This window comes from Strigops habroptila, chromosome 5 (assembly GCF_004027225.2).
Source record: "Strigops habroptila isolate Jane chromosome 5, bStrHab1.2.pri, whole genome shotgun sequence".
In the NCBI taxonomy this organism is placed as follows: domain Eukaryota; kingdom Metazoa; phylum Chordata; class Aves; order Psittaciformes; family Psittacidae; genus Strigops; species Strigops habroptila.
Genome location: NC_044281.2, coordinates 79315980 through 79330043, shown reverse-complemented (window position 1 = coordinate 79330043; position 14064 = coordinate 79315980). Strand labels below are relative to the sequence as shown.

General features: G+C 45.1%; 2 protein-coding genes across 7 annotated transcripts in view; one reads left to right on the top strand and one right to left on the bottom strand.

Moving 5' to 3' along the window:
• CTBP2 (C-terminal binding protein 2) overlaps positions 1-2460 on the top strand; it is a 142518-nt gene extending 140058 nt beyond the window's left edge. For all 6 annotated transcript variants that reach the window (XM_030487765.1, XM_032919959.1, XM_030487767.1 and 3 more), the window contains one exon: positions 951-2460. In XM_030487765.1, coding sequence (XP_030343625.1) covers positions 951-1131 — 181 coding nt within the window. In that variant the 3' untranslated portion in view covers positions 1132-2460. The remainder of the gene's footprint in view (positions 1-950) is intronic.
• A 1521-nt stretch (positions 2461-3981) lies between these two features.
• The window catches only part of ZRANB1 (zinc finger RANBP2-type containing 1), a 48991-nt gene continuing 38908 nt past the window's right edge, over positions 3982-14064 (bottom strand). Inside the window, exons 9-11 of the mRNA XM_030485654.1 lie at positions 13350-13479; positions 7814-8043; positions 3982-6838 (exon numbers count right to left, since the gene is read on the bottom strand). Of these exons, the coding sequence (XP_030341514.1) occupies positions 6620-6838; positions 7814-8043; positions 13350-13479 (579 nt within the window). The 3' untranslated portion in view covers positions 3982-6619. The remainder of the gene's footprint in view (positions 6839-7813; positions 8044-13349; positions 13480-14064) is intronic.

Sequence of the window (14064 nt, the reverse complement as noted above, 5' to 3'; positions counted from 1 at the left end):
CAGCATTGCTAAAAACACACTAAGAAAGATACCAAATACCCCTGCAATTCACTGGAGCAATGACTCACTTTGACCAGCAGAACACGTAGACCAGAACATCCAAACCTGGTAAGAGCATCCCTTGTGGTCCTGCTCCGAAGCACATGGGTGATGATGCCCTTACCCTGAGGACAACCCTTCGCTTCCAGCCTAAACCTCTGCCCCTGCCGGGTGCTTCATCCAGGGTCAGCTCCTCGGGAGCTACAGCCTCAGTGTCCTATAAGCTGGTGCCTGGGGTCAGCTCACCCCATCCACGGGCAGGTAGAACCTCCCTTCCCCTCCATGCTTCCCTAAGGAGATGATGGTGGCTGTAGGGAGCTGCTTGTGGTTGGGGTCCTCAGAGTGTTTTGGCCTCGTTGCCCCCATGTCACATCTTCCCTGTGCACAGCCAAAGAGACTCTCATTTCTCCTCCTTTCTGAACTCAGTGTCATGGTTTGCACTACATGTAACCCCCTGCTCTTAGGAAGGAAGATGGACTAGATCCAACCCTGCTTTTCAGCTGAGCGCTCTGGTTACATGAGGAAGATGCAGCTCACCTTACACAGAGGGTAACTTACACCCGGGTGTAGGTGTTCAAAGGTACTCACACACAGGGATGAGGGAGCATTGCTAGCGTGTGGTGCCTCAGAGAGCATTCAGGGTGATTCCTTACCCAGTTTTTCAAGAGAGAGGCTTCTTTATGGTTCAAGAACCTGTTAGAAGGTGGAGAACAAGGTGCAGTCCTGGTGTCACGGTGGAGGACACTTACACAGAACGCATTGGAATTGGTTTAACACTGAGCTACCCCTTGTAATTTAGACCCTGAACTCGGCTCGAGGAGTGGGATCTCTGCCTGTTTCCTCCCAGTCTCTGGGTGACGCGTGGTGAGCTCTGACATGCCCAACCTGCCTCTCTGTGTCCCCTCTCCCAGGTATCCGCCTGGGATGGTCAGCGTGGCACCGGGAGGAATACCGGCAGCTATGGAAGGCATCATTCCCGGCGGCATCCCTGTCACTCACAACCTCCCCACAGTGGCACATCCTTCCCAAGCGCCATCTCCGAACCAGCCCACAAAACACGGGGACAACAGGGAACATCCCAACGAGCAATAGCAGCTAATTTAAAAAGCACTCCATAAACTTAGGACCAAGAGACGTTGGAAAAGAAGTTATACACGGACTAAAGAAAGCATTTGATACGAGATTTGTACCGTTCCTTTCGGACAGACGCATCATTGATGTTCCCCTGTTCACAACGCGACAGCGGTCAATGGGGAGAAGCCCTGAAGAAGTCACCTCAACTGAAGCGCTGAAAACTCGGATGTGATCCATGAATGAGCAACTTCTGTTCTTGTGTGTTCAGTTTCCTTCATCTGTGCATCAATCACATGAATAAAAAGAGATTCTTCCCCCCCCCCCCCTTTAATTCATTGGGAAGGGCAGAGCTGCTGCACCAGTGTTCAAAGCGCTGCGTTAAGCCATCGCTACGGAGTTAACATGGATGTGGCTTCAGCCCTTTCCTTACTCCTGGATCTGGTTACCTCTTCTTCTAACAGGAGGCATCAGGCCTGGCTTAGAGGAAAAACACAATAATCCTTTTTGCAGTCTCACAGGGCCAGTAATGGAAGTTCTCCTGCCAGGTTTAAGCTGGGATCCATGGGATGAGGAGGGCAGAAAGGGAACGGCCACTGCCCTGCTAAGCTAAAGGAAGAACCCAACAACTGCCAGTTTCTCCTGTGCCCGATGATACACTGAATAAAGTAGCTGTGCACCCACCTCTGCCCTGCAATGATGCAAGAAAAAGAGTTAAAAAAAAAAAAGGAAAAAAAAGAAAAAAAAGAAGAAAGTATTAAGTTTCACACTATTTGTACTCAAATATATTTTCTCAGTTTTAAATCTGCAGCTATTTTATCAAGTGGAAAGAAAAAAAAAAAGAAGTCTTGAGCTGGAAAAGGCTCAAGAATAATGTTGCATTTCCTTATGTCTCAGGAAACACTTTTTATGGTAACTTGTCAGACTGTCTCTGAACAAACCCCCCCTTTTTTAGACATGGGTTAAAAAAGTCTTCTTTTTCTTCACGTGCTATTTTCTACAAGAACACTTCGACCACGTGCTATTAGCTGTGACTGATTTTAACAAATCCTCTTAGATTTGTATCAACTAGTTACATGTTATACTCATAGTCTTTTGTGAATCATCGCCTTTTTGTTTTTAAAAGAGATGGCCGATGTTGAGCCTTTGTATGGGTACATTCCTGTTTCTGTGACATAACAAAATACCTGAAGCTGTCCCAAACAAACAGAAAAGAAACCACACAACCCCATGGCTATCAGCAGTATGTTTTGTTTTAGTGTGTTACCGTTCCTGTATTTGTTTCTTGTAAAGGTGGACATTTAGCAGTCAGTGCGGTTTTCAATAAAAAAAGTGATAAAATTTCTATCATTTCTGAGAGGTCGGAGCTCTGGTTGTGCTGTGCCCTCCTCTGGAGCCACATGGAGAGCAGGTAAGTTCTCCTGGAGTGATTTCAGCGCTCACCGTCACGGGCAGCAGAAGGTGAGGATGGTCCTTGGCTTCCAGAAGCACCACAGGTACTTGGGTCAAGCTTGTGGGTGCAGCTTGGCTTTAAGATTGCACTGCTGAGGGACTTCAGCTTCTTATCTTGACATTCAGGTGGTGCCAGCTATAAGCTGTGAAGTTCTAATCTGTGAATTCGGTATCAAATGCACAGAGCCTCAGTGGAAAACAGCTCAGATGGGTTCTGTGAAGGTACAAAGTGTTTTTTTGTACATACTCGAGCCATGCAGCATTAAGAAAGCACAAGGGAAACAAGCTGAGAACATGCCCAAGAGGTGCTGCGGCCTCAAGCCTTGCTAGAGAAATGCCTGCTCTTTCACTTCCACATTGCATCAGTGCCAGCACGCATGGAGTTAGATGGGGCAGAGAGCTGGGGCTGGAAAGGGACTAAAAAATATGCTGAAACGAGGAGTGTCCAGGGTACAAAACTGTGTATGGTTTGCTTTAAACTGGAAACTAGGGACAGCTTCACACGTGAAGAAAAAGGAGGTCACCTTCTATAGTGGAGTGACCCCTTTGTGTCAGTGACAAACAGCACATCAGTGATCCATGAACACCACGAGAAACCTGGAGGATGCAACAGGTTAGTTACAGAGAAGGGGTTTGGGAAATGGGGAAATGATGGTAAAAGCCAAGAGGGGAACATTTAATTGATGTTAAGGTTTGGAGTTGTTTTAAACTAACTCTGGTACTTTGATTTGGGTTTGTCCTGCCAGAGGGGAGGTTGAGATGAGCTCTTAGGCAGAAGCTCTTCCCTGTGAGGGTGCTGAGGCGCTGGCACAGGGTGCCCAGAGAAGCTGTGGCTGCCCCATCCCTGGCAGTGTTCAAGGCCAGGTTGGACACAGGGGCTTGGAGCAACCTGCTCTAGTGGAAGGTGTCCCTGCCCGTGGCAGGGGTTGGAGCTGGAACCCAAACCAAGCCGGGATTCTATGAAAAGTGGAAAAAGGAAAAGCAGCACTTAATAAGGGTCTCTCCATGCACACAACCCAATTTGGTTAATGGAGTAAAGACGATCTAGTCACATTTGCTATAAGCCATGCAGCAGGACGGTGGAAGAATCCAGAATTACTAAATTTTAATAGATTAAAACCAAAAAGAAATACAGGGATTTCCATGGAGGAATTCATAAATAAAACAAGGGAAAAGAAAAACAACTGGATGTAAAGGAGGTAGCAATGAAAAGCCAAGTTCTGTGCTAGGAAAGCATGTGCAATAGTATGAGGAAATTAACACTGAGGAACCCAATTTGATGTGTATCTACTTGGCCGAGAGAGCAGAACTTGCCAGCAAGCTGCAAGGTCTCATCTGCAACTTAATTTTGGTATCTCTATTAACCCTCAAGTCCGTAATTCAAGGAGAGGACCCATTAATGTACACTGACGACCGTGCTAGCACAAAGCAGGGGTTTGCATCTCTTTCTTTAATCTACAGGTACATGAGGTTTGGATTACTTTGATTCTGTAAAAGACACTTCACCAGTTCCGAAATGCCCTGTGAAGCGTGTTAAACCTGAACATACCATTTTACAGCACATCAGAACAAAACAATAATGATCAAGGAAGCCAAGAGCTCTGAAGTACCAGGACTTGTCCTCTCAGACCAGAACTAGGCGAGTGTGGTGCATGCTTTCAGATAGAGCTGGACCAGCTGCACGGTGAACTTCTGCTTGGTGCGGCGGTGGATGGGGACGGGGACGGTTGAGCCACAACGCAGCTGCCCACATACAGCAACGGGAGGTAAGGAGAGGTGTGCTCATCGAATTGGCTCAAGGTAGGCTTTCACATTGGTTACTCTCCCCATGTTACAAGGAAGCTTCACTTCCTTCCACTGAACAGTACTACAGAAAGCAAAAGGGGGGGTGGGATGTTAACACTTTGCACGGCGTTTTGTGCACCCCTAGAAGGAGCCTACTGAAGGCAGGAGCTTCTCCTGCTGCCCATTCAAATGGTCTGCACAGAGAAGCTGGGCTTGGGTAAGCTCGGATCTGAATGCACAGTGATCTGGTTGCTGAGTGAGAACTAAAGCTGCCATGCTTAAGTCCTGAGCTGAAGGACCTCCAGGGTTGTACCACACCACCACCAGCTCAGACCATGTGAATTCTCATCCCAGCTTACTCCATGTTCAGCTCCCCCGACAGAAAATCTCTGCATCCTCAGCTAGACAAGGTCTAAAGGGATTTCACTGCAAGGGAAGAAAGGGGATGAAAAAAAATATACCAATTTAGAAAGCAAACTTGAAACAGGACCATAGGCTGGTGAGGAACCTCTTTAGTATCTGCGGCTCTGTTCAGCTCGGGTAGATCATACGTACATCGCAGATAAGCATGCATTCTTCTACCTGAAAACTTGTGCATGCACCCATCAGAGGAGATCTAATGGCCAAAAATAAAAGAGGTGAAGACATTTCATCATAAACCAAAAGGGAATCTGCGATGGGACAATTGCTAAGTTAATACAGTACGTCATTATCTCTATACTTTCGGTGTTGTCACCAAGTTTCTGGAGGAGTTGTGCACATTTCAACACCATCTAAGCAGCATTTGGAAGAAAAAGCAGCAAGTTCCTCAGGGTTTCCATAGCTCTGAACTACATAAAAATAGGTGCTATGGGGCTTCTTTCCAAATTCTAAATGAAACCAAATCTCAGCTACGGCAAAATTCCTTAGTCAACCACCACACCATCCAAAGTGCTTTTCAAGCCAACCTGAATTGCACTGTCTGTGTAAAAACTGGCATTAACCTTTTAGTGTTTGAAGTGAGAGTTTTAGATAAACTTTATCCATTACAGGTTACATGGCTAAAGTTATCAAATATAATAAAATTTCTACTTGGAGAATATACTCTGAACTTACAATCTTAGGAACTTACAGAAGTTTAAGTATGGCCACATCAATCAACATGCAAGAAATTCCCAGGTTTACAGACTGAGAAATATATAACACAGTGCTTTTAAAAAACAACTTTTAGCATAGATTCTTCTTTTTTTAATCAGAACTGCCAAGTGTGCACTCACTACATTTCCTGACCAAGGAGTAACCCTTCAGAAAGGTGTGTTCTTTCATTTGCAGCAACGTCTGTGTTGGTGAAAGGAGAAATGATTAAATGAGAAAAGAGTCTGTATCACAGCAAGACGGAGTTCTGACAACATGAAACTCAAATCGTGTCCGAGTTCTCCGATTTCACACATTTGTGTTTAGTGTATGCTCACTGGAATAAAATCCCCATATTTTAGGTCACTTCTCTGAATAAATATTCTCATGTCTACTGAAAGGAACCTATTCACTATTAGAAGGAAAAGACAAAAATAAAAGCAAAGAAACCCAAAACAAAACCTTTTTCAGGAAACAAATCATTTCACTCAAGGAAAAATTTAGCTTCTCTTCCAGTTTGTTCCGTAGAGTTTAGACTTTATTATATGGGCACAGCAGTAACTAAGGGATTAGTAAAGTAATGAACGGATTTTTGCTTAGGACTTGCTGTGGAGATTTTGTGCAAACCAAAAAGAGAAAACCTCACCATCTGACCTGGGCACGAGTGAGATTTCACATCAAAGGGCCTGTCAAAGGAAACGGGTCAGAGTATCTAAACGGTGATGCAGAATACCAAGTTCTACGGCAAAAGAACCTCGGAGGGAAGAGATCCATCTATACCATGTGCTTTCCTAAGTGCCCTTCTTTGCAAGATTTCGTCGCAATAATTAAGATGCTGGTATACTCTTCCTATTACACAACCTCTTACACAACCACATGCGGGACATTTATAGACAGATTTACAATCAGAAAGAAAAAGGTTTCTTTCTTTTCCATCTTGATAATAAAATTAGGTGGGTTTTGTTTCTATACAAACTGTAGTCCAGCCCATTTCGCTCTCTTCACGCAGCAGATGAGCTTTAGACTCTCTCCGTGCTGGTTAGAAAAATCCTTGCCAGCACGTTTCCCCTCCAAGGGGGTCGTTCCACAACGAACTGCTAGAGCACAGCGCTAACTCCGGCTCAGACACCCTGTGCTGGTCGTTTTCTGTTCCATTTCTTCATTCATCATCATCATCCTCATCTTCCTCGCCATCGGAAAGGGATGTACACGGGCGGATCTGTCGGTAGCGATCGAGCCACTTCTCTACCATCTGGGTGACCAGCGGATGATTGCGCCTGCGAGAGCTTTTCTGCATGGCCACGAGGACCCCTCCTTCTGTCACACAGCAGTCCAGCCATTCCCGAAGCAGCTTTTCCTGCTGCTCCTCATTCCCTATCTTTGGGGGAGAGAAAACAGAGTGAGGCTTGAAACATCACAGCAACTTCAAGCGAGCCATACCTGCAATACCCTGACATACCCAGGCCAGGGGAGGCTGGGTGTCAGGGCTTAGCAAATCACTGCAGCTGGGAGTCTGAGAGCCAAACACTGATGCACCGTGTTTTAACCAAAATGTGAAGGCTCTGGACATGTTCTCCAGCTTTTCTTCCCTTCTAAGTTGTTCAGATGCGTGTTTCTGATACAGCCTTCCTACACTTCAGCTAATTATTTATGGTAGGCACCATAGGAAGGTTAGTCCTAAAAGAGCCTTCTGGCTTTACAATGCAGTTCTGGGGAGCCCAACAGTTCTTGACATAAAAGCTTCCCTCTTGTAAGACACAGCAAGTCTGGGAATTGCTGAAAAACACCCCTCTCTAGACGTATACTCTGTATTTTTTCCCTCCTTTAACTACAGGATAGTGCAATTACTTCAAGTTCTCCAACCCTCCCTTCCCCAATTTACACACTTTACTGAAGCAGTTCACTGTCTTTATAGTTACTAAAGAAGAAATTAGTTGAGTTTCGTTAGAAAAAGAGGTAGAACAGGCTGTAACTGCTGGCCTATATTTGTGTTGCATCCTTTTAAGGAAAAAAAGGTCTATTTTAGTCTCACATTAGTGTCAGAATCCTTATTTCTGGGTCCTCTTCACTTGTGTTCACATGCAGTGAAGTTACACTCAATTTACAGAGCTATAAATACGTAAATTGGTGGGAAATCTCTTTCAGAATCACCTCAAATGATGGGGAAGTATTAAACAAACAGAACCACACACTCCTTGGAGCTCTCTGCACTGCAGAACCCTATGGGGCTACAGAAATGAGCAAGGCCACAGCTTCAATGAGCAGCGTCGTGGTTTAAGCTGCCCTGAATACAGAACAAGCAGCCACGACAAAGGCTGCCAGCCCCTGTGGTACTTCTTAGGCTACTTCTTACCTCTTGAGCAGAAAGGAAGTGAATGTGCAATAATTTCCTCTCGCTGTCTACCAAGGGTAGAAAAGTAACAGTAACGTCGTCGTCAGTGTTCAAGTTAGCACCAGCACCACGATTGCCATAACCATCGTTCTCCATGGCAACCAGAGCAGAGAAATGGCCCCTTGTGTAGCCCAGAGCAATAGGACTTTTCCAACAAAAACTCTGTTCCCATAACAAAGGCAAATACACACCTACGAGAAATTAAAAGAAAGGGTGAGATTCAGAACTGCAGCGTTCCACAGTGAGTAATTCTGATACAAACCTTTTGCTTTTGGCTAAATGTAGCACGTTACAAATAACTGGGGGCAACAGCACAAGAGGGACATGGAGCTGCTGGAGCAAGGCCAGAGGAGGCCACAGAGATGCTGCGAGGGCTGGAGCAGCTCTGCTCTGGAGCCAGGCTGAGAGAGCTGGGCTGGGGCAGCCTGGAGAAGAGAAGGCTCCTGAAGGGGAGACCTTAGAGCAGCTCCAGTGCCTAAAGGGGCTCCAGGAAACCTGGAGAGGGGCTTTGGACAAGGGCCTGTAGGGACAGGCCAAGGGGAATGGCTTTAACCTGCCAGAGGGGAGATTGAGATGAGCTCTGAGGCAGAAGCTCTTCCCTGTGAGGGTGCTGAGGCGCTGGCACAGACTTTTCCCAGAGAAGCTGTGGCTGCCCCATCCCTGGCAATGTTCAAGGCCAGGTTGGACACAGGGGCTTGGAGCAACCTGCTCTAGTGGAAGGTGTCCCTGCCTGTGGCAGGGGGCTGGAACTGGATGAGCTTTAAGGTCCCTTCAACCCAAACCAGGCTGGGATTTAAAACATACTTGGTTTGGTCTACACTGATACAGCTCATTATTATGGGGTTAACATGAGATTAATGAAGTACCTCTCCAGCTGTACAGGTACAGACATCAAAGACGTTACAATTCCAACAAATACCCCATTCCCATTCCCCTAAAATCTATGGTCTGTAGTAAAGTGATGAATAAATCACAAGGTTATAAAGGCAGTCTTATATTTGGTAATTCTTAAAAAGAAAATAAAAGCATATAAAGAAAAAGAAATGAGCTTGTGGATCTCAGCAATAAAAGCTACACTCAGATGTCTATTTTTACTAGAACACAAATTCCACCATCTGCTTACAAAACTTACTATTAAAATAACTTACTGCACTGAATGTTATTCAGCCCCTAAGTATGTAACTCATCCCAGAGACAACAGGACTTCTCATAAACGTTGTATTCATGGATTAAACCACATCAATTTTCATCTCTAGTCTCCATAAATAACTAAACAACACCCAAAAGCTGAGACTATTTTACTCAGATCCCTGATGTCAGACTCTGAAAGAAACTGCACTACTTCTCCTCATCATTTTCAGCAGTAAAAGCAATAATTCACTTGAGGTACATGAAGTCTCAAAACTCCCAACCCTTTCTTCTAGGAACAGAACTAGTTCTTGGTGCGTTCTGCTGCAAGACAACTTCAGCAGGAGCAGTCCTTACCTTGTGACAGCTTAAAAATAGCCCCGCATAAACTTAAGTGCACATGTAGCATAGCAACCTCTCCTTGTACAGCTGCTGCCAGCAAGTTGGGAACAGGCACTGCAGCAAAACAAGGCACCTCACTTCCAGCATCCATGGAGATGGAAGGGCAGCGCTAAAATGGAAACCTCAAGCAGGGGGGTTGGTTTGCGGCTTTATTTAAGTTTAGAACTTGTCTTCTTTTGCTGCAGCAAAAGTTAGTGGGGGCTACTAATATTTGTCCTTGTTTTCCCCTATTCTTGAATTGTCAACCAAGAAATACCTCAAAGTCTATTTCTTTTAGATTAAGGTTCACACAAGTTTTTACACCATCCAGAGCTAAGAACAAACCCATTTAATATCTTAGTGCTCTCTTCCTCAAATCCCCATTACAGAGACATCTCACTGTAATCCAATGCTAAACACGAAGCAGAAGGAGTAAGTGTCAACTATAACATTTCAAGCCTTTACATTCAGGGAAAGGACCAAACATCTGGTCAAAAGCTGAAGTTACACTGAAAATAACATACTAACAGACAAACGTAATGAAAACTGTCTCAATTCCTGGCAATTCCTTCTGCAGGCACACTCAGAAGTAACTTCAGAAACATTTTTCCCATCTTTAGACACAAGCATCAAAATAATCAAGCAGCAAAGGTTGAAAAGTAATTAATTTATACTGTAAGATTCATTTGAATATGACTGTGCTTTCTGTGTACATGTTTGTTACATTACTGAGGCCTTTCAGAACTGATGGCATCAGCACCCTCAACATGACCGCTTACCCCTCTTCTTCTACGCGTTACAATCACACCATCACAGATTAGTTTGGGTTAGAAGGGACCTTAAAGCTCACCCAGTTCCAACCCCCTGCCACGGGCAGGGACACCTTCCACTAGAGCAGGTTGCTCCAAGCCCCTGTGTCCAACCTGGCCTTGAACACTGCCAGGGATGGGGCACCCACAGCTTCTCTGGGAAAAGTCTGTGCCAGCGCCTCAGCACCCTCACAGGGAAGAGCTTCTGCCTCAGAGCTCATCTCAATCTCCCCTCTGGCAGGTTAAAGCCATTGCCCTTGTCCTGTCCCTCCAGGCCCTTGTCCAAAGCCCCTCTCCAGGTTTCCTGAAGCCCCTTTAGGCACTGGAGCTGCTCTAAGGTCTCCCTTCTCCAGGCTGAACAAGCCCACCAACCAACAGTCTTTCTTTCCTCTTTCTTCTTTGGTCAATATGATCTTAAACAGCAGCAGGGTGCAAGCCAGAGAAGCGCAAGCACTCCTCCAAGCTCCACTGAAGGGGCACACGCTAAGCAAAGCTCACACACAAGCCCAGAACAGCAAGTCTTGGACTATTTACAGTAGACTTGTCTTGGCAGCACACACTACTCCGAGTCTGGTGGCTGTTTGGTCTCAGCTGTGCTGCTACCATATAATTAGCACAACATGAACCACAAAAATGTGGCTGGACAGGGATAGAAGTAACTCCAGGTAATGTGACACGGGACTCCTTGGTTCACCTGCTCACAGGGTTGTGTGTTCCCATGGATGGATGGATGCAGCTTGTGACAAGCAATCGCAAGTCAAACACTTGTCAGACTGAATTCCTGGAAACCCATGTCTAGTAAAAGGTTGTTCCAGACACCCGGTTACCTTCTGGTTCACAGAGCAAGGGAACAATTCCAGCATATTTAGGCCATGTAACACTTGTCTGCCTCAAAGCCCAATCTATGAAACGAAAACATTTCACAAACCACTCAGCCTTTGAACTAAAAGCAACACAAACTTGAAGTGTCAGATCTATATCACATGAATAACTGTTCTTTCCCAGTCTATCCTTTCATCAGCTCAAACAGAAGAAAACTCTTGTGTGTAACTACAAAACCTACCAAGTTCTTATATGCTTCAAACAAGTATTTCATTTCCTCGCATAAAGTTTTGTCACAGCCCCAAACTTAGAAGCCAGACAGCTTCTCAGGTTAGAACAGGTTACACATTTGACATTAACTCCACAGCTTGGAGGAGTTCTGTACATTATGGGTTTCCCTCCTTCCAAAGTTAGCTTGTTTTTTAAAATCAGAAAAATACCTGCTTCATGAAGTCCTCTACTGATCTGTAACTCAACAGTGACGTATTGGTGAAAACAACTGTAGGACAGGCATCAAACAGATAATACTTGAAGCCAGAAAGACGAACCATGGGCAAAACAAGCACCCTAGCACCCTGTAACACAGCTGGAGCCCCTTTAGGCACTGGAGCTGCTCTAAGGTCTCCCCTTCAGGAGCCTTCTCTTCTCCAGGCTGCCCCAGCCCAGCTCTCTCAGCCTGGCTCCAGAGCAGAGCTGCTCCAGCCCTCGCAGCAGCTCCGGGGCCTCCTCTGGCCTCGCTCCAGCAGCTCCACGTCCCTCTTGTGCTGTTGCCCCAGAGCTGGACCAGGACTGCAGGGGGGGTCTCCCCAGAGCCCAGCAGAGAGGGAGAATCCCCTCCCTGACCTGCTGCTCACGCTCTGGGGGTGCAGCCCAGCACACGGGATGGGTTCAAGCCTCTAATACAGAGGAAAGTCACCCAAACACATATTTGACATGCAAAATAGAACACACATCTTTAGAAATCTACAAACATACATGTAAGGAAAACTGGACTGAGTCAGGTAAACACCTTCGTATCTATGTTACGGATAGCTGGGCTGCTTGCCCAGAAAACTAGGAGGAGAAATGGTCCGAAAGAACCTGATCAAGCTATGCAAAGTTATAGTACTACTTCAGAAATAGGTCAGTATTTATCATACTTACTGTAAAGTGTGAGCTACTGAACACATGAGTTTTTAAAACTTCCTTTTAACTACATCATGGAATTCAATTTTTGCAGAAAGTGAGATTCATATAGAATCCCAGCCTGGTTTGGGTTGAAGGGACCTTAAAGCTCATCCAGCTCCAACCCCTGCCACAGGCAGGGACACCTTCCACTAGAGCAGGTTGCTCCAAGCCCCTGTGTCCAACCTGGCCTTGAACGCTGCCAGGGATGGGGCAGCCACAGCTTCCCTGGGCACCCTGTGCCAGCGCCTCAGCACCCTCACAGGGAAGAGCTTCTGCCTCAGAGCTCATCTCAGTCTCCCCTCTGGCAGGTTAAAGCCATTCCCCTTGGCCTGTCCCTACAAGCCTTTGTAAAAAGTCTCTCCTAACTACATTACCTAATATTTTACCTCATATAACTGTTAGTAGAGCATTATGAACAGAATTCCCTCCTTTTCTGCCCCTATGGCATACATTCAAGTTGCCACCTCTTACTTTAATCAACTGTCAAAAAACCCTTCAACTTCATCATTCTCTCTCCTACTTCACCTTCTCTATCCTTCTTGCCCCTTGCTTTAGGGGTGGCCACTTTTCACTGCTCTTTAGGGCTGCTTCACCATCACCTCGCACAGTGCTGTGATCAGACATGGCCCTTCAGCCTGAAAGGACATCCAGCAGGTACCACCATCCCCCTGGTGGGAAACCAGTGCAAACTCCTGCTGCCTGCCTCGCCCCCAGCTTTATGAGCTTCCTTCAGGAAATGCTAAATGCAGTGTAGTTCCCAAAAATCATAGAATGGTTTGGGTTGGAAAGGACCTTAAGATCCTCTAGTTCCAACCCTCTGCCATGAACATTTACAGCCATTAGTACCACAACGGAATGGAATTTCCAATTCCATTCAAAGCTCTTGTGTCTTACAGCAGACAACTTCTGATATGTTTTCACAATCCAGAGTATTTTATATAAATTATAGACTAATGGCATGTTGAGTGGAAGTCAAAACACATTTTTACTCTGCCTACAGGCAGCATTCCCACTATACAACGAAAAACTGCAAGTTTGAAGGGATTGTTTTGTTCTTTTTAATAGCTAATGAATATTACTTACAACAGAATCCCATCCTGTTCCACTCAGTTGCTTCATGCCACTCTCCTTTCAACTTCCTTTATGATTTATAGCTTTTTTAAAGGTGTATTTGAAACCAAAAGGCTTACCTTGAAAGCGGGTATATCCTAATGTTTCTCCTCGGAAACTCTTATAGTATTTTACTCCATAAACTATAATTGGTCTTCTAAGAATATGTGCAAGTACAAAAATGTGTGTCTGCTCCAAACTCGCTCCAGGCTGAAGCAAACACAAGAAAAGACATCACTTGAAACAGAACTTATCTTCTACTTTGAAATACAGTCTCCAATTTGAGACAGAAAATGCTTTTAAGAGTGATGCAGCTTTGACAAGGAAAATGAAAGACTGGAAGACTATTACCCATCAGTTGGAAATAAGCAAAAACACTTCAGCTTGCACAAGAACTTAATCTGTCAGAAGTAATTGTTTGTCCCACTGCCCAGATTCAATCTAACATATTTAATTCCCCAGCTAGAAGTGAAACTCTGTGTAATGTAATAGGAAAAATAACAGTAATTCACCCATGTGAGGACAGGTTAAGGGAAACACCTTTTGATGACAGGAAAAGAGCACATCCAAAACCAATCACAAAAGAAAAAGCACTAAAATCATGTTGATACTTTAAAAGGAGGAGCTAAAAATATCCCAATTGTTGGAAGCTTTTAGGAATGCAAATCTCCTTTTGGAGGGGCATTATAACATAGGAGCTTGCTGAAGTTTAAGCAGTGTAAGCTTACACATTTGGAGGAATGTTCTAGGAGGTAAGTGTTGTAGGAACTAGGACCAGGACATTAACCAGACAAC